Source organism: Camellia sinensis, chromosome 6, assembly GCF_055761805.1.
Source record: "Camellia sinensis isolate YWXY chromosome 6, ASM5576180v1, whole genome shotgun sequence".
In the NCBI taxonomy this organism is placed as follows: domain Eukaryota; kingdom Viridiplantae; phylum Streptophyta; class Magnoliopsida; order Ericales; family Theaceae; genus Camellia; species Camellia sinensis.
In genome coordinates, this window is record NC_138966.1 from 123,252,866 (window position 1) to 123,271,663 (window position 18,798).

The 18,798-nt window shown below is 37.1% G+C and overlaps 2 protein-coding genes across 2 annotated transcripts; one reads left to right on the forward strand and one right to left on the reverse strand.

Moving 5' to 3' along the window:
• The first annotated feature begins 1,126 nt into the window (after nt 1-1,126).
• LOC114288458 (protein psi1) lies at nt 1,127-10,121 on the forward strand. The gene is made up of 4 exons (XM_028231967.2): nt 1,127-1,398; nt 1,782-2,191; nt 7,783-7,969; nt 8,284-10,121. Exons 2-4 carry the CDS (start codon nt 1,822-1,824, stop codon nt 8,726-8,728), a joined length of 1,002 nt encoding a protein of 333 aa, XP_028087768.1. The 5' UTR covers nt 1,127-1,398; nt 1,782-1,821; the 3' UTR covers nt 8,729-10,121.
• On the reverse strand, nt 9,551-17,036 carry LOC114288457 (aldehyde dehydrogenase family 3 member H1). The gene is made up of 10 exons (XM_028231966.2): nt 16,522-17,036; nt 14,401-14,469; nt 14,202-14,298; nt 13,160-13,366; nt 12,282-12,397; nt 12,077-12,181; nt 11,811-11,983; nt 11,625-11,715; nt 11,037-11,186; nt 9,551-10,144 (listed from the first exon to the last, which is right to left on the reverse strand). Exons 1-10 carry the CDS (start codon nt 16,750-16,752, stop codon nt 9,908-9,910), a joined length of 1,476 nt encoding a protein of 491 aa, XP_028087767.2. The 5' UTR covers nt 16,753-17,036; the 3' UTR covers nt 9,551-9,907.
• Between the last annotated feature and the right edge of the window lie 1,762 nt (nt 17,037-18,798).

Genomic DNA, 18,798 nt, shown 5'->3' on the forward strand with positions numbered 1-18,798 from the left:
ATATGTTCAAAACTTACTAACAAATTTTTGTACTCCTTTTGAAATGATTTGAAGGATCTCATATTTCAAATCATTTTTATATTCCTTTTGAAATGTTTTCCAAATAAAAATTTATCTCAAATTTAATTCTCATAGATTGTGTACCTTGCTTTTCTAACACAAAAGAAAAAAAAGAGAAGAAAACATAATATAAAATAAGGATATAACCGTAAATCTAATTTTCAAATAATATATTAAATTTACCTTTTCCAAAATCAAAAGAACTAATTGGTCAATAAAAAAATTCTTGGGACTAAATGAATTATCATCCCTTAATATAGGATAAATAGATGAATTTTCCTAGAAAAAAAAAAATCCATTCATCTAGAAACCAATATTTTATGATCATAATTATTTAAAATGAATAGATATAATGAAAAGGACCATAAGAATTTTTTTGGTGCTATGTCATTCTATCTAGGGATGTACACGGTCCAGATTGGTTCAGTTCTGAGAAAATTCAAGAACCGAACCGATTTTAACGGTTCTGTGAGTTTGAAAATCAGACCAGACCGTTAAGCTTGTAAAACTGGACCAGAACCAAACCGAAAAAACGATTCAGTTTCGGTTTGGTTTATGGTTCCAAAAATTTTTATTTACAAGAATAAATTGTTAATATTAGCAAAATAATTACTCAAACTAATTACATTAACTCATGATAAAAACTAATAATATTAAGACATTACGTAATATTACATATCTATACTATCCTAATATTATTAAAATTATAAAAAATCAATTAATAAAAATAAAACTTGATATTATATATATATATATATTTTAAATTTTGGTTCGGTTCGGTTCGAACCGCGATTTTTTCATAAAATTCATTAACCGAACCGTTTTTACGGTTATCATATTTCTTAATCTGAAACCGAACCAATTCTTAATAAAACCGAACCAAACCGTATGATTCGGTCTGGTTCGGTCTGAATTACCAGTTTGAACGAATTTTTGAATAGCCCTAATTCTATCTCAAAGTATTTATAATTAACGCATCATTAATAATTTCCCAACCATTAAATTATTAAAAAATTTCAAATACGATATTTATGAAAACGAATAATCTCATGCACCTCTTCCTTCTGTTGTTAACTTATTCAGCTAACAAAAGGCCTCACAAAAACGCTCCAAATTTGGTTAACCACGAATTTTTCCGGACTTAATGCATAATTTTCTCTCTTTCTCACTCTCTTTCTCTCTCTCTCTTTCTCCGTGGTAGATCATGCGAGTTCACCATTGCAGGACCTATGCAACATGTTTGGCATCCTAATTAGAAGAATCCATCTCCTAACATTCCAATCCGAATCCAAATTCGAAGTCGAAGATAATCTTTAATCAATCGATGAGTCATACAAGGTAGATGGCTACATTTTATATGCATACATGCATTGGTTCATATTTATGGATTAGAATTTCAATTTTGACTAATTTGATCTCATTATGTGTTTGATTCATTTTGTAAAATAATTCTATGTAGTTTTACTTTTAGCTCGAAATTCCAAAATTATTGTATATGATTTGATTTACACTTCAAAATGCCAAACCTGTTAGGGCAAAAGAGCATCAAACAAAGGGGAAAATAATCATTTATCTCATACAATTGAAGTAATTTTTTGTTTTGAGATTAAACTTTAGGATTCCTTAAAATTATTTATCTTAGTTCCAACTTGGAACTTGGTAAAAATAACTAGTAACTAAATATTTGAATTCCCTAAAGTAGAGCTCAACTTCATTTGCAGGCATTGAACGATAAAAACTGAGGAAGGAGAAGGAAGAGCCATGAATGGAGTCCATGACTTCAAAAACAACGGCGGCGCAACACAAGCCGATGATTATCCATCTCCCAGAGTTTTCTTCAGGAATCGGAGCTTTGATAATTACTATACCTCCAATCTCTCTCCCTTATCAGGAAGCTCAAGTTCTACTACTTTCTCAAGAAGCCCTTCTCTCTCAAGAACTTCAAGCCTCAGTAGCCGTACCCCGATTCCCGCGTCAGCTTCAGCCAGCCGCCTCTTAAGAAGCGTGAGCCGCAAAAACATCGATGCAGCTGCTGCTGCAGCATCTGCAGCCTCTCCTGCCCGAGGAGGCGCTTCGCTCTCAAGGAGTTCGAGCCGGAAGGTTTCCTCCACAACAAATGGCTTTCCTGTAGGTAGGGGTGTAAACGGCTCGGTTTAGAATTAAGGAAAAACTTGTTTGGGAATTGACGTTTTTAGTGGTTTTCTTTTTTTTTAAAAAAAATATATATATATACGAAAAAGTAGAGATAAAGATTTGACAATTTTTAATAACTTTTGACTTTTTAATTTGAAAGATTAATTTGAAAGAGAGGCTAGAGAGCAAAGAGTGTTTCTGTATTATGTGTTGTGTATTACAAGAGAAATGAACTCTCTCTTTATAGAGAGAAGCAATGTACATTGGATGCCAATCCATTACCACCGAAAGCAGAAAGAAGCCAGCTATACAATTAGCAAGAAAGCTAGACAGCTATACAATTAACAAATTAACAATAATATTATATTAACAGCCCCCCGCAAACTCAAGGAGGGAAAGCATCTACCAAGTTGAGTTTGGAAACAAGATCAGTAAAGCGGCCAGGAGGATGAGCCTTAGTGAAGATATCAGCGGGTTGATCGACTGAAGCAATAGGAAGAAGATGAACAGTTCCACAAGTAACATGCTGGCGAATGAAATGACAATCAATCTCAATATGTTTGGTGCGATCATGAAAAACATCATTGTGAGCAATCTGAATAGCACTCCGATTGTCACAGTAGAGAGGAGTAGGAGTAGATGAAGAAACTCCCATATCAGCAAGGAGCCAGCGAAGCCAGAGAAGTTCCTGAGTAGTATCAGCAAGAGCTCGGTATTCAGCTTCGGTGCTAGAGCGGGCAGTGAGAGATTGTTTTTTGCTACGCCAAGCAAGAAGAGAATCCCCTAAGAAGAAGCAGAATCCCGTGGTGGAGCGTCGATCCGTAGGATCCCCAGCCCAATCAGCATCGGAAAAGGCACGGAGGTCAAGAGAGGAAGAAGCTGAGAAGTGAAGACCATGGAACAGAGTGCCTTTGAGGTAGCGAAGGATGCGGAGTAGAGCAGTATAGTGGGGAGTGCGAGGAGCCGACATGTACTGACTGACAATGTGAACAGCATAGGTAATGTCAGGACGAGTGACTGTGAGATAGACAATACTGCCGACGAGCTGGCGATAAAGTGTAGCATCAGAGAGAAGAGTGCCATCGAGAGGAGTGAGACGAATCTGAGGATCAATCGGAGTAGAGGCAGTTTTGCAATCAGTAAGACCAGCACGAGCCAGAAGATCGGATGCATATTTGGCCTGGGACAAATAGGAACCAGTAGAATCATGAGAGACTTCAAGGCCTAAGAAGTAGTTAAGAGTACCAAGGTCCTTCATCTCAAATTGTTGGTGGAGAAATTGTTTGAGGTGGAGAATACCAGCTGTATCATTACCAGTGATAATCATATCATCCACATACAGAAGAAGAAGAGTAGTACCATGAGCAGTAGTCCGTATAAAGAGAGCAGAGTCATAGGAACTAGAGGTGAATCCGAAGTCAAGAATGGTAGAACTGAACGTAGCAAACCAAGCACGAGGTGCTTGCTTGAGACCATAGAGAGCACGCTGTAGTTTGCAAACCTGATGAGGTTGAAAAGTGGACCCAGGTGGAGGTTGCATGTAGACCTCCTCAAGGAGATGACCATTGAGGAAAGCATTTTTGACATCCATCTGAAAGAGCCCCCAGTGGCGAGCAGTAGCAACAGCAAGTAAACTGCGAACAGATGTAAGCCGAGCAACAGGAGAGAATGTCTCCTCATAATCAATGCCATATTCTTGGTTGAAGCCCTTGGCAACAAGACGAGCTTTGTAGCGTTCAATAGAGCCATCAGAATGTGTTTTGATTTTGTAAACCCATTTGCAGCCAATTGCAGTCTTGCCAGGAGGAAGATCAACAAGATCCCAAGTATGAGCTTTATCCAAGGCATGAAGTTCATCAGTCATAGCTTGCTGCCAAAGAGGATTAGTACAAGCCTCACGATAGGAGGTAGGTTCATAAGTAGAGAAGGCAGCAGATCCAACAATATAATCACGAAGATGGATAGGAGTTTGAGTTACCCGGCGTGGTCGACCCGGAGGAGGATCGGTGGGAGGAAGAGCCGGTGGAGAAGGAGGTGTGGTTGCAAGAGGTAGACCTTCAGGGAGAGCAGGCTGGACAGGATCAGGGGTGAGCAAGGGCGTCTCGATGGAGGAGGAACCTGTATCAAAATCAGCAGAGAAAAGATTGATGGAAGGATCAGTAAATAGTGCAGTAGTGGAAAGTCCGGGTAAGTGAAAAGAGGATAACGAGGAAAACATTTGGTGTTCCCAGAAAACGACATGGCGGGAGATACGAAGACGTTTAGAGAGAGGATCCCAACAGCGGAAGCCTTTATGTTCAATGCCATACCCAAGAAAGCAACAAAGACGAGAGCGAGGTTCAAGTTTGGTGTGTTCATGGGATTGAAGTAGAACAAAGCAGGCAGACCCAAAAACCCGGAGATTGGCGTAAGGAGGGGGAGTGCCATGCAGACGTTCAAAGGGAGTTTGATTATGGATGACAGGTGTAGGAGAACAGTTGATAGTGTAAACAGCAGTGAGGGCAGCTTCGCCCCAAAAGTTTTCAGGGCAGGAAGAAGAGAGAAGGAGAGCGCGAGTAGTGTCAAGAATATGCCTATGTTTCCGTTCAGCGCGGCCATTTTGCTGGGATGTGCCAGCACAGGAACGATGAGGCAATGTACCATGATGCTGAAGAAAGGAAAGGAAATCTGAATCCCGATATTCCATAGCATTGTCAGAGCGAAAAATTTTGATGGTTTTGGAGAATTGGGTGTGGACCATTTGTGCAAAACGATAATAAATGTGTTTCAATTCAGACCTATGTTTCATGAGAAAAAGCCAAGTAAACCGGGAAAAATCATCAATAAAAACAACAAAATAGCGGGATCCCCCCATAGTAGTAGTAGGTGAGGGTCCCCAAATGTCCGAATGTATAAGATCAAAAGGTGCAAGAGAAACAGAAGTACTTTTATTAAATGATAAAGCAGGTTGTTTGGCCAGTTGACAGGGTATACAATCGAAATTATCGGGAATTACATGACCCAACTGTCCACTAGAAACCAAAGACCTTAAGCGATTAACAGAAATATGCCCTAAGCGACAATGCCAAAGATGAAAGGGAGATAATGAGGAAGTAGATGTAGGAGCAGCAATTTGAGGAGAGGCAGGAACATGAAGGTGAATGAGTTCATAGAGACGTCCATGCTTACGGCCGATCCCAATAGTCTGCCCTGTCTGAGGGTCCTGTACCAAACAATCAGTAGCAGAAAATGTGACAGTTAGACCAAGTTCACATAATTGACCAATGGAAATAAGGTTTAAGGTAAGAGCAGGGATATGATAAACGTGAGGTATGGATAAAGAAGAGGTGGAAACAGTACCAACATGACGAACAGACATGAGAGAACCATCAGCAGTATGTATTGAGGGAATATGAGGAGAGGAAGATAAGGAAGAAAAAATAGTAGAACTGGAGGTCATATGATTACAACAGGCAGAGTCAAAATACCAAGAAGAGTTACCTGGAATGACAGACAAAGCAGTAGGAGGAGGTGTACCAGATGGGGAGAGAAGCTGTTTGAGCATGGCCTCTACATCTGTTGGAGAAAAGCGAGGGGTAGATGGAGTAGGTGACTCAGAGAACCCGGCAGAGGTGGCAGTGTCAGTGTGATGAGACTGATTCCCGGAAGCGGCAGCAGCAGTGTGATGAGACTGATTGCCGGAACGGTGAAAGTTTCCCCGGGAAGAGCCACCGCGAGAGGAGTGGCTATTGGAGGATGAGCGAGAGGGATTGCGAAAACAATCTTGTTGAAGATGGCCAGGACCAAGTTTGTTGCAGTAGCGGCAGGATCTGACGGGGCAATGGACCAGGAGATGGGTTGAAGGAAGGCCCCGATTCTGACAGTAGAGGCAAGCAGTAGTCCGCTGGGGAAAGGATGGCCGGGACGGAGGAGTGGCAAGAACAGAGTCCACATGATGAGTTTGAAGAGTACCGAGTCGAGTCTCTTCGGAGAGCAACTCAGAAATTGCTTGTTCAAGAGTGGGCAATGGATGGCGATGAAGCAGAGAGGCACGTACGGGCTCAAAAGATGAGGTAAGGGCCATGAGAAATTGCACCAACCTTTGCTGGTTGCGATGGATAGTAAATAAAACGGCATCTTCGGGGTCATGCCATGCTGGTTCGGAAAGAGCAAGCTGATCCCAAACAGAGTATATTTGAGAAAGGAAGTCATTAATGGACTGAGTGGATTCTTGGCGCATGCGGTGAAGTTGGTTCTGAAGTTGATATTGATGGGCAAGACCAGTAGTCTGGTATCGTTCTTTCAAAAAATCCCAGATGTCTTTCGCAGGAGTAGTTACAGAGTCAAGCTGAAAGCGGCCAAATTGAAGACTGATAGAGGTAATAGAGGTATTACGAAACCAGGTAATGATTTGGTAATTCTTACTGTCCCATTCCTCAAGTCGGTCTTCATAAGTAGCAGTATGAACAGGAGTTTCAGTAGTGGCACTGTCTTTTACTGGTTTAGCCACATCCCCGGTGACAATTCGCCAGAGCTTCTTGCCTTTGAGGAAAGAGGACATAGCTTGGGCCCACAGAACATAGTTTGAACCATTTAAAATGACGGAAATGGGATGGGAGGCATCATGACGATCCATAATACTAGTTGAGTAGGGTTAAAGTAATAGAAATAGATCCGTAGGAGCAAAATTTGGTAAAACAGAGTGTACCAGTGAGTCCGGAAGGTCGAAAATAGCAAGGAAAGGTATGCTGGACAGAGATGATGTCAGCAATGATGTCAGCGGCGCACGTTAGCAGAGTGCAGGGAGGAGCACGTTAGCAGGAAGGCAACGGCGCACGTTAGCAGACAGCGCAGGCGCGGCGCACGGGAGCTGGTTTGGCGCACGCGGGTGCACAATAGCAAATGGCGCACGGTACGCGTACGGTAGCAGGCGCGGCGTATGGGAGCCGCGGACGTGTGGGCGCGTGTGGGCGCGTGGCGGAAGTGAGCGACAGGAGTTGGCGCGTGCGAGCGCGTGTGAGAGTGGTGGCGGTCGTGTTGACGCGCAGAGGCTAAGGGTGGCGCGTGTGGGCGCGTGTTGGCTTTTCTGAGAACGGGCTTGGTGCCGTTGGACTCAGGAGAAAATTTCAAACAGGTTTATGCGCTCTGATACCATGAAAGATTAATTTGAAAGAGAGGCTAGAGAGCAAAGAGTGTTTCTGTATTATGTGTTGTGTATTACAAGAGAAATGAACTCTCTCTTTATAGAGAGAAGCAATGTACATTGGATGCCAATCCATTACCACCGAAAGCAGAAAGAAGCCAGCTATACAATTAGCAAGAAAGCTAGACAGCTATACAATTAACAAATTAACAATAATATTATATTAACATAATTAAAATCAAAATTCCCAAACAAGGTCTCAGCACCCAAACTAAACACTTCAATTTTATTAGGTGAGGAGCTGAACAGACCACATCGATTTTGTTAGGAATTCACGACGAACTTTAAGAGCCTCCCAACTTATAATATTGCAATACATGTAGCATTGATCATTTATCTTTTAATACTAAAAAAATTAGTATTGAAATTTCGAGCGGTTGGTTTTGTTTCACTGATTTTTCTTACAGCTCTACCTGCAGGTTCTCTCCCAAGGAGACTGAACCGAACTGGCTCGATGCCAACTATGTATTCGAGCTTGTTCGGGTTGATAAAACCGCCGGCAATTGAGAAGAATCTCGAGTGCACACTCGAAGAGTTGTGCTTGGGATGCATAAAGAGGATGTTGATCACAAGAGACGTTGTAACCAACAATGGGTTCGTAAAAGTTTCATGAATTTCTATTTTATATTGCAATTCGTAAACCTCAAAAAAAAAAATTGCAAATCATGGCAAAGCAAGGACTCCTCTGTAGAGATTGTGTCCAACACGTATCAAACACGAACACACTCAGACATGTGACAACATTCATTCTTCAAAATTTATATGTATGTATACATATATGATGAACATTATTAACTATTCAATTATAGAAAATTTTCTTGAAATGGGTTGAGATGGAATTAAAATAATACTCACTCACTAGCTAATCTGTACAATGTGCATTTTTCTTTTTTGGTTCTTTCTGGCAGGAAAATAGTAAAAGAGGAGGAAATGCTAATAATCAAAGTGAAGCCGGGATGGAGGAAAGGAATGAAGGTTACATTCGAAGGGATGGGGAATGAGACACCAGGAACTCACCCAGCCGATATAATTTTTGTGATTGTGGAGAAGAGACACCCGTTGTTTACCACAAAAGGCGATGATTTGGAGTTGTCCGTAGAAATAACTCTGCTAAATGCTCTTATCGGTTGTACCCTTTCGATCCCTTTATTAGGTGGGGAGAATATGAGTTTGACCATCGACGATATCATACAGCCTGGCTATGAAAAGATCATTGTAGGCCAGGGCATGTCAAAGTCGAAAGAGCAACGAAACAGAGGAAACTTGATAATAAAATTCGTAGTCAAGTTTCCAACAGAGCTGACTGACGAACAACGAACCAATGTTTTTAGTCTTTTACAGGATTCGTGTTGATTGCTAAATTTGTTCGTCTTTTACACATTTTTCATCAACAGTTTTGTAGCTTGACAATCAATGACATCATATGACTTAGCTAACAAAAAAAAAAATTCATTGCAAGGAGGGCATGCCAAAGTCAAAAGAGCAAGAAAACAGAGGAAACTTCATTGACAAAGGAACAATGGGCTGATGTTTTATGTAGTTTACAGGAATGTGTTGATTCTGAAATTTGTTCTTATTTTCACATATTTTTCATCAACAGTTTTGTAGATTGACAATTGACGATATCATACAGTCTAGCTATGAAAAGATCATTGTGGGCAGGGCATGCCAACGTCGAAAGAGCACGAGAACAGAGGAAACTTAATATCAAATTCCTAGTTGAGTTTCCAACAGAGTTGACAAACGGACAGCGAGCAGATTTTTTTTGGTATTTTACAGGAGTGTTGATCGTGAAACTTGCTCTACCTTTACATGCTTTTATCAACATTTTTGTACTCGTGTATTGTCATGGATTATAGGCTTGCTACACCTAGGAAAATCAAATATTTCTCTGTAAAAATAAAAGTAGAAGCTTCTTAATATAGTCTAGTGATTGATGTATTAGAGTTTTAACTGGTGCTTGAATGACACCAATAAACTATGGTTTAGCATTTTCAGTTAACAAAGACTTCATCTTCAAAGATGCTATATATATCCCAATCATTTTGTGTCTTATGTTCTGTTTATTTCGGCAGAATATGTTTTTCCGATATGCTTTCTGTATTTTCTAGCATTTGGTATGACAGAAAATGAAAACACTAGAACATCCCCCAGAAAAATTGGAGAGAACTCAAATTCACAAAGGTACACAAAATAATTTCATTTAGTAGTATAAAACAAATTTGTATCAAAATAGGGACAATGCTGTGAGTAACAATAAACGCCAACTCTTGAAAACGTCGAGTCTTAAAGAACAGAACAAAGAACTGAACAAAAGTCACAATAGGCAATGCCACAAAACATGATTATCTAAACCTTGGAAGCCTGTATAAATGGGGACAGGATCCTCCGTCCCCATCTCCGCTGTACTTTTGTCCCAAATCACTTCTCTATCACATGATCAGAATCAGAAACTCGTCATAGGATAGAGAGATAGATTGGTATAGATGACATATTATACATGTGTATTGCTATTGGGGAATACCTCAAAAACTAATTTGATGACCCAAGTAAAGCACGAATAATGCCCATGAAATTGACACTCAGCAGAGCCTTTAGTAATCTTAGCTTCCTTGGTGTGTACGGAGGGTACCTTGCAGATACATCACCAATAAAACCTCGGTAGAGGACTGCCTTCTTATGGGTAAAAGTATCAAAAGAGAATCTGCCATGGTATGAATCCATTCCGCTTTCTCCAACTCCTCCAAATGGTAAGTAGGGGTTTGTAAGCTGTTATCACAATTGTTTTGAATGCAGTTTATGTCCTCAGATCAATTCAGAATGTGAAAATAAATTTAAAATTGGGATATAAACATGTAGATGGCAATGTAGGTGCATGTTTCTATTGGTTCCAAGTGTGTGCATACATATAATAACACAAATTTGATATGGCTAAGCAACAGCAAAACATATTACACGGAGGTATCAATAGATATAGGACAACTCAAACCATTTGACACTTCTTTTCAAGTGATGGAACAAAATCAAACTTATAATGAATTTGAGTTGTTAGATTATTGAAAAGAACTCCCAACTTCTTTCATAATGAAATTTACATAACAAAGTTCATTACGTGCTTTTTTCTTAACAAATTAATACTATTTCCCTTTAAACAGATTCTTCTCCACTTGCAGACTCTTTTAATTGAAGTTTTCTCTAAAAAAACAATCAAAATATTTCATCAAGTGTCTTCTTAACCTCCCATGACATTTTTCATATTCTTCATGAACCTTGAACACTAGATTTGACACCAGGGCCATTTTCCGGATACCATTCAGCATACCAAATTGTTAATGGGCTGGGCCATTGCTTGGTGCAATGGTGTTTGCTCAGGCAAATGAGAATGAGGATTCAAGTCTGATAGTCCTTTGTGTGAATAATGCGAAATTATGCCTACCCAATTAACCTCTCACATCACTTTTTACATCAGAAAGATCAACAATAGGTAATAGACCCTTCTTTTTATTAGCATAGATCCATGTTGAGCACTGGGATTTCACTTATCATGAGACAATGACTCTCCACACAGAAGTATATATGAAAGAATGTACTAACGAATGCAAGTTTGCATGACTGTAAAAAAATAAAAAAAAGCAGCATGAGTTCAGGAAAGAATAATTACATGTAAAGCTATATCATTGATGAGCAAACCCCCAGCAGAGACATTTTTCACAAACTCCTCCTTGAGCTTCTTGTTGTTGGTGAATAAATATGCTGCAAGTGGCTTTTCTTTGGAGTTCATATTGTTAAAACTGTCTTCCAGACTGCCAACCTTAACAAACCAAATGAAAAACAATGTCATGATCAATGTACAATTTCACAAGAAAGAAGAGAAATTTAAATAATTACAGCAGTAGTAAAAGTGCTAAAACAAAAACCAATACAGCAACCATGCAACTAAAATAGTTTTTCCTTCCAGCCTTTTACTTTTTCTACATATTCCCAGACAGATTCCAGGTTCAGACAGCTATATATGATAAGGCGATCACAAGTCCATGACAAAGGCAGCTTAAACTTTTCATGTAGTGAGGTTTAGAAAGAGGTGAGATGTTTTCTGTTACTACAATCTTTCTTAGAATAGAATATGGAAAGTTAAGAGACAATTGCAACAGCATCAATGATGCTAATTGTGAGCGATCTCCAATAATTTTCATCATCCTTTATCAGAAGTATATTCCATAAAACAGAAATGTTCAATCCAGAATTTTACCGTGACAATGGGAAGCAAAGGGCCAAATATCTCCTCATTCATGATAAGAGAGTCTTCTGGGGCATCCAGCAAAATGGTGGGAGCAATTTTCCTGGAACAATAGCAAGAATCGTAAATGATAAAAATGGCTCATATCACTTAATTACAAAACTAGGTAAACATCAAAAAGTACACAGTAGAACTCACAGGTTGATTTCGTCCCTTTGACCTCCATAAACTATATTACCAGAAACCTTATCGTCGTCCAAGAGCTTTGTTAAGCGAGCAAAGTGGTTGGGACTCACAATGCGAGACAAGTCTTCGGATATCAATGAATCACTTCCATAGAACTTCTCTAACTCAAGTTTCAGAGCATCTATCTGAAGAATGAGTTCCATAAGAAGCAAATCAAAACAGATCATATATGCATATATATATATATATATGTATATATCTTCACATAGCAACCTTACCAACTTTGGAGCAAAATCTTTTGTTGTTATAATGTGATCAGCAGCAACACAAGCTTGTCCATTATTTAATCCCCATTTGCCTGTGATAATTCGCCTTGCTGTGACCTTGGAAACACAGACAAATTTATGTCAGCACATTCATGCCAAAGAAAGATGGCAGGCATAGCACCGTAATTAGAAACAAACGAGAATTTGACAACCATACTTTCAAATTTATGTTGGAATCAACAAAAACAGGACATTTTCCTCCAAGCTCCAATGCTACTGGTGTAAGGTGCCTTGCGGCAGCAGCCAACACAATGCGCCCCACTTTTCCATTGCCTACAAAGAATTAGTTTGATTACAAATAACATCACACAAACAAATTGAAAAGATAATAGGTAAATCATATCCAGGATCAAGTATTAAGAATGCACTATTCAAGGTCAATACCTTGCACATCTATACATTTGTTTCAGCTGCAAAGATTACCGTAACTAAATAAATGATAATACAAGTTAGCAAAAGAACTGCATTCGTGTTTCTATCCATCGAAGAATGCTGTACAGATGGTGGGGTGCTTCCTTTCAAAATGAAAACCATGCCTATATGGTAGCTTTAATGCACACCATGAAGAAAGCCCCATGGTAGATTTAGGCATAGCCTTACTCCATCCAATAAGTCAAAATACAATGTACCCGAGAACCAACAAGATGATCCACTGCCTTGCATCCTCCTCAGGCAGACCACAACAGATCAGAATTAGACAGTGTTTATGTATCAGAAAGCGTAATTACGCAGTCCTCCATTGAGGTTTGTATAAAATGCAAATTCAAAGTTCCCCTAAAACTAGTTCATATTTATTTTTATCGAACTAGTTGATATTTGTCCTCCAAAAAAAAAAAAAAAAAATTGAAAACCAAACCAAACAAGTACTTATTTCCCCATTTTCTCAAGAGTGAAAATAAAAATTGTCTCAATTATGAGAAAAGATTTAAAGAATATTGCAAAGACTAATTCATTTATGCATCAAATTATCAGGCAATATAGAAACTTAAGATCCTCATAGAAAAGAAGGTAAATAAATGGAGGATCTATAAAAACCTGTATAAAATATTTTATCCCACTTTTGCTCTAGCAGGGCAGATGTTTCAGGAACAGCCCCCTCAACAACTTTTACTGCAGAGTTATCCATATATTCCCCTAACAATTTGGCAAGCAGTGAGGATGTGGCGGGAGAAATTTCTGATGGTTTCAAAACCACAGCATTGCCAGCTGCAATAGCTCCAATGACTGGATCAAGAGATAACACTGGAAAAGAAAGATCACAAAAAAAAGGGGGGGTTACAGCTAGATCTAAATCTTATTCTTACAATGTAATTGAGATTCATAAGACCAATCATTATCATAACCAAAAAATGAGTTATAGAAAAAAATGGAAAATAAATCTTATTCATGAGCAACACTAAAAAAATGAGTTTGTTAGGAACTCTGTGCAGAAAATCAGCAGCCGCCAATGTTCTGTCGCAACTAACTGCCATGAAGTTCAACACATGTTGTAAATAATGAAATTTCACTGTACAAAATTATGTTATGCTTGCATCATGTAGATGCTGTTAGACTAACATGAATGAATGTTAAATCTACAATTACAAATTGGGTCCCTTATGTTGTTTTTTGTTTTTTTATTTTTATTTTAGTTTGAGCTGAATGTATATTATCTAACTCTTATTTATTTGATCTTTGTAACTACATAACTCAATAGAACCTGTATTGAAGACAACATAAATTATGTTAGATGAGGTGTTTTGCAAATCTAATGGCTCCATTATGTTGCTTATATTTTTTTAGGTATTTTAACTTTGTGTATTGTCTGATACTGTGACTTTAAACCACGATCACGTTGATACAAAGCCAATAGAAAAGAATGTAGGCACATATCAGCCAGAGGTGGTATAATTTTTTTGAATTTTTATGAAACAAGCATTCACAAGTATAACTAAGGTAAGCAGGATCAAAACTCAACAGAGATGCAAGTCTCTCTTATTCTTTATTTATTTATTTATTTTTGAGGAGGTTGTTATAGTAAGTTGACCACAAAAACGTAACAACAATAAGGATGTAAGGAACAGGGTATTTAACATACGGAAAGGATAATTCCATGCTGATATCACCAATACAACACCTAACGGTTCTGGCACTATTTCTGCAGATGATGGAAAAGCGGCTATTGAGGTTTTAACCTGCAAAACATGAAAAGAATTGCATTACATAATTCTGACTGAATGACTACCAAGACAGCATGGTATGTGACAGTTTCAGGTTTAGATTTAGAAAAAAATTACCTTGTCTGGCATCATCCAATGCTTAAGTTCTTTTAGCATGAATTCACATGAGGACTTTACTAGAGCAATCTGCATGATAAACAATAATAATCAAATTCCAAGGATGAAAATATTAATCAGAATAATTAAAGAATAGGGAATAGAAAAGAATGCATAACATGTAGAAGTTCCATACAGTAGTTATTTCACCAAAATCTTCATGAGATGAGTGGCTTTTTTGAACTAGCCGATTCTTCCTCAACTCAGTATAAAGCATTAGCTACTAAACAAGTTTGTTCTAGAATAAACCAATGTATGGAACTACTTAAAATTATTAACATTAAACAGAAGCAAGTGGTCTCCACAATTCAACTAAAACTGTGAACGTCAACTCAAAATTTACACAAGTGCTTGCACTCCATAATGCTTGCGAACTTGCAGCAATCCCTTGCAATTTGGAATGGCATATAACAAACACTAACAACATTTTAATCATTCATCAGACAGAAATTTTTCTGTTTCATTTTCATAAAACAAAGAAACCCAAAATTATAGCATAACCATGAGAAATTCACAAATTACTGAAGCATACATGTGATGATTTAATTATTGGATATTTTTATAGTAAATCTAATAGTAAAAGTTGTGTCTTTCCTTTCACATTGTATGCATTCTTGTATCATTACTAATTGATTCACTAACGTTCATCAAATTATTCCTAATATTTTCGCAACTAGACAAAGCTATGTTGCTTATTGACTTGATCATGCCCATGCCCTTCAACTAATTATCACCCTTCTCAATCATCAGCTGAATAAACACAGATTTTTAAACCGCATGTTCCTTATTTCATTAATCAACAGGAATAGTTAGAGCTGAAGAAATCAGTCAAACAGCATGAATAGACGTATAACAAATTTGTTACTGAGCCATTATGTACAACCTAGCCCCTTGAATATGCTCTAAGCTATTCTATTAGTAACTACCTAATTTGATACACATCAAAAGGTTAGCCAACTTTTGTTGTGAAAAGTAGGTATGGTTGAGTAATAAACGCTCCTACCAGCTACCTATATAAGCAAATTCTTCATGCATGATATAAAAGATTATTACCAATCAATTACAGGCTCAAACCCTGCAAGTCCTCACAGCTCCCTGCTTTTTTCACAACTTCCTTTTTTTTTTTTTTTTTCCTTCCCCTATCGAGGAACCTCTTCAAAGGTAGGGCCCCTAAAGGATTGCCCAGAATGTTCAAATTTACAATTACTCTTGACAACTGCACTACCCATGCAATTAAGAAACACCCCCCCGCTCCATTACACAGTTAAAAGTGTCATGGTGGCCAACGGGCCAGCGCACATTGGTTCCCTAGTTTTGAGACATGAGTATTAAATTGATAGATACAAAGTACAATACTTACCCAAACAAAAAAAACATTAAAAACATGGACTATGTAGCAAGTACATCAAAACCATAACAAAACAATGACGGAAAAAAGTCAAGTATTTTCCATGGAGCAGTGTCCATGTCCAATATGGACCATGGGATAAAAATCATCAGGTCGAATCGGCTAAGGATCCTCTGCCTCCATGTCTTAATTCACTCTTAGTTACACAATTATGTGAAAATCTCGAGACATAATCCAATGGTTAGAAATGTATGGGGACAAGGGACGGAGGATCCAATGCCGGCTGCCTCTATCAACCAAATATAAAATTCCATTATTATTTCATACTATTAAATATGTAATGGAAATCATGAATCAAAGTCCAAAATTTACATCTGGATAAAGAGAAATCACACCTTTATATCAATTAATAGTACAAGTTTAGACCCCAGTACTTAAGAAACAAATTTGCAACAACAACCAATACACACATGCAAACATACATATATACAGAATCGAATGGAATGACTGAAAATTACCAAAACAACCCGGACCTCATAAGCAAACGAAGAACACATGATTGAAAATAACAGTACAAAACGATAAATGATTGAAAATGACTAGAAAAAATCAGGACCATCATAAGCAAGAAATTGTACAGAATAGAATGGATAGAATACAGGACAGTACTGCAAAGAAACTCAAAAGATTGAAAACGACTATTAAAAAAAAGAAAAAGAAAAAGAAAAACAGACCTCATAGACGTAGGATTCGAATACAGGTTTGGATAGATCGGAACGAAGAGCGTCGGTGATTTCTTTCTCGTGATCATTGGTTAATTTCAAGAGAGACTTCAATTGAGAGACTCTCCATTCGTAGCTCCTCGTCTTCTGAGACGTGAAAGTGCCTCTCAGCTCCTTCACCAGCGAAGTAGCAGCTTCGGCACCAAACACCTCCTCCTTCTTCTTCTCAAACTCCGACGCCATTTCCAATGTACTTTCAGACTATATCCGTGTATTGTCTGTGTATATATAGAGAAGCAATGATATATATATATATATAGAGAGAGAGAGAGAGAGAGAGAGAGAGGGACGGAGGGTGTGAAACGTACGAGGAATGCAATTGGGTTGGTGGAAGAGTTGAATAATTTGATCTGGATATCTGATGAGTGCGGAAAGCAAATCGGAAATTTCTTTTTTTGTACTGTAGTCGTCGTCATGACTTTTGATTCGCGGTGTTTCATACTCGAAAGTGGAATGATATGCGCATATGCACGTCTGTATTTTTTAGTTAGTTATTATTTAATATTTTTTTTTTAATTTTTCAATCACCTAACATAATATTTTATCTATTTATTTTCTTCATCAATTATAATGTTATAAAATACTACATATCTATATTTCAAGATTACTAAATAATTACCATACTAACTATTTTCAACACTACTATATCAGTCACGTCACCAACGGTTTGTTTGGTTTAGTTTTTACTTCACTTTTTGAGAACTTAAAATTTAAAATTTGTTTGGCTTATAATTTTTTTAAAATTATTCTAATTTTTTTTTTATATCTCTTCTCTCATTTTTTCATATCCTATACATATCAACCAATCACTTTTTTTCTCTCATTCTCTCATATTCTATACATCAATTAATCATTTTTTCTCTCACAACATCTATTTAATTAAAAAAAAAAAACTAAATCAACTCAAATTACAAAACTACAAATTTATTTTCAAAATATATAACCAAACAAATATTTTTTCTGTCACACACATCTATTCATTTTAAAAAAACTAAATCATCTCAAATTACAAAATTACAAAATTATTTTCAAAATACACAACCAAACAAATTTTTAAATTTTGAAAACTCTTTTAAAAAATTTACTTTTCAAAATTGATTTCAAAACCAAACTAATTGAATCTCATGATTTTTCACATCCTATTTTAGGTCTTTTTTTAGCAACACAAATAATAAGTAATTTATTAACTTATTAATTTTGATCACATTATTTCATTATTTTTTACATATTTTTTATAATAAATCAAAAAATCCAAAAATAAATTATACCTAAACTAAGCCTAATGGTGTCCCACTCCACTCCAAAACCAAAACAAAAAAAAAAATTTAATTAACTTACCGTATGGATTTAGGGTTGGACGGTTAGTCCAATGGTTTATCTATTTGTCTCTTAAAACAGTGAGAACATTAGAAGGTTTTGTGTTTGAATTAATGGAGTGATTGTGATCATTTTATTGAAATCCAACTTATTAATTTATTAATTGGATAAATTCCTTCCATACCTCTCTATACTCATTTTGTGGGCCTTATTTGAGAGTCATGCAAATTGATGATTTAAATTGTTTACCTCAACTCTTTTTGTTAGTTCAGGTTAGAGCCCACAAGAGGGATATGAAAGGATTTGTAGAGATTAAAGTATGGACGATTGCTCATCTCCCATGGAAATGACTCATCTTTGTATTAATACTTTATTTCATTTTGTAGATTCCGGCCCACAACGGCTATTTGAACCATTTATCTCATGAAGTTCACGGTAAAGATTGTCTATGTAAAAAATCAATTATGTAGGATATTAATGAATAATTAAATAAATCGTATTTATTTTATAAAATGAATAGTTTAAGTTTTAAAAGTCATAATTGTCATATATTTTGAAAAACAAAATATAATTTTTTTCATATGTCTAATAATATTCGATGAAATTGATTTTTTACGGTGCCGTTTGGTAACACTTACGTTTTCAGTTTTCTGTTTATATTTACAAAAATTTTAAAAACTCAAATAAAAACTTGTTTGGTAAAATTTTTAATTTATAAATCAGTGGTCTCAGTTTATAAATTTGGCCAAAAAATGAAAACACAAAAAACGTGTTTCCATTTTGAGTTTTCAGTTTTTTTTTTTACCACCCAACACTAGCCACCACTCGCCACCATTTTCCACCACCGTCTTCCACCACCACCACCACCACCCACCACCCACCCCCACCACCTACCTGCCATCCACCCGCCAC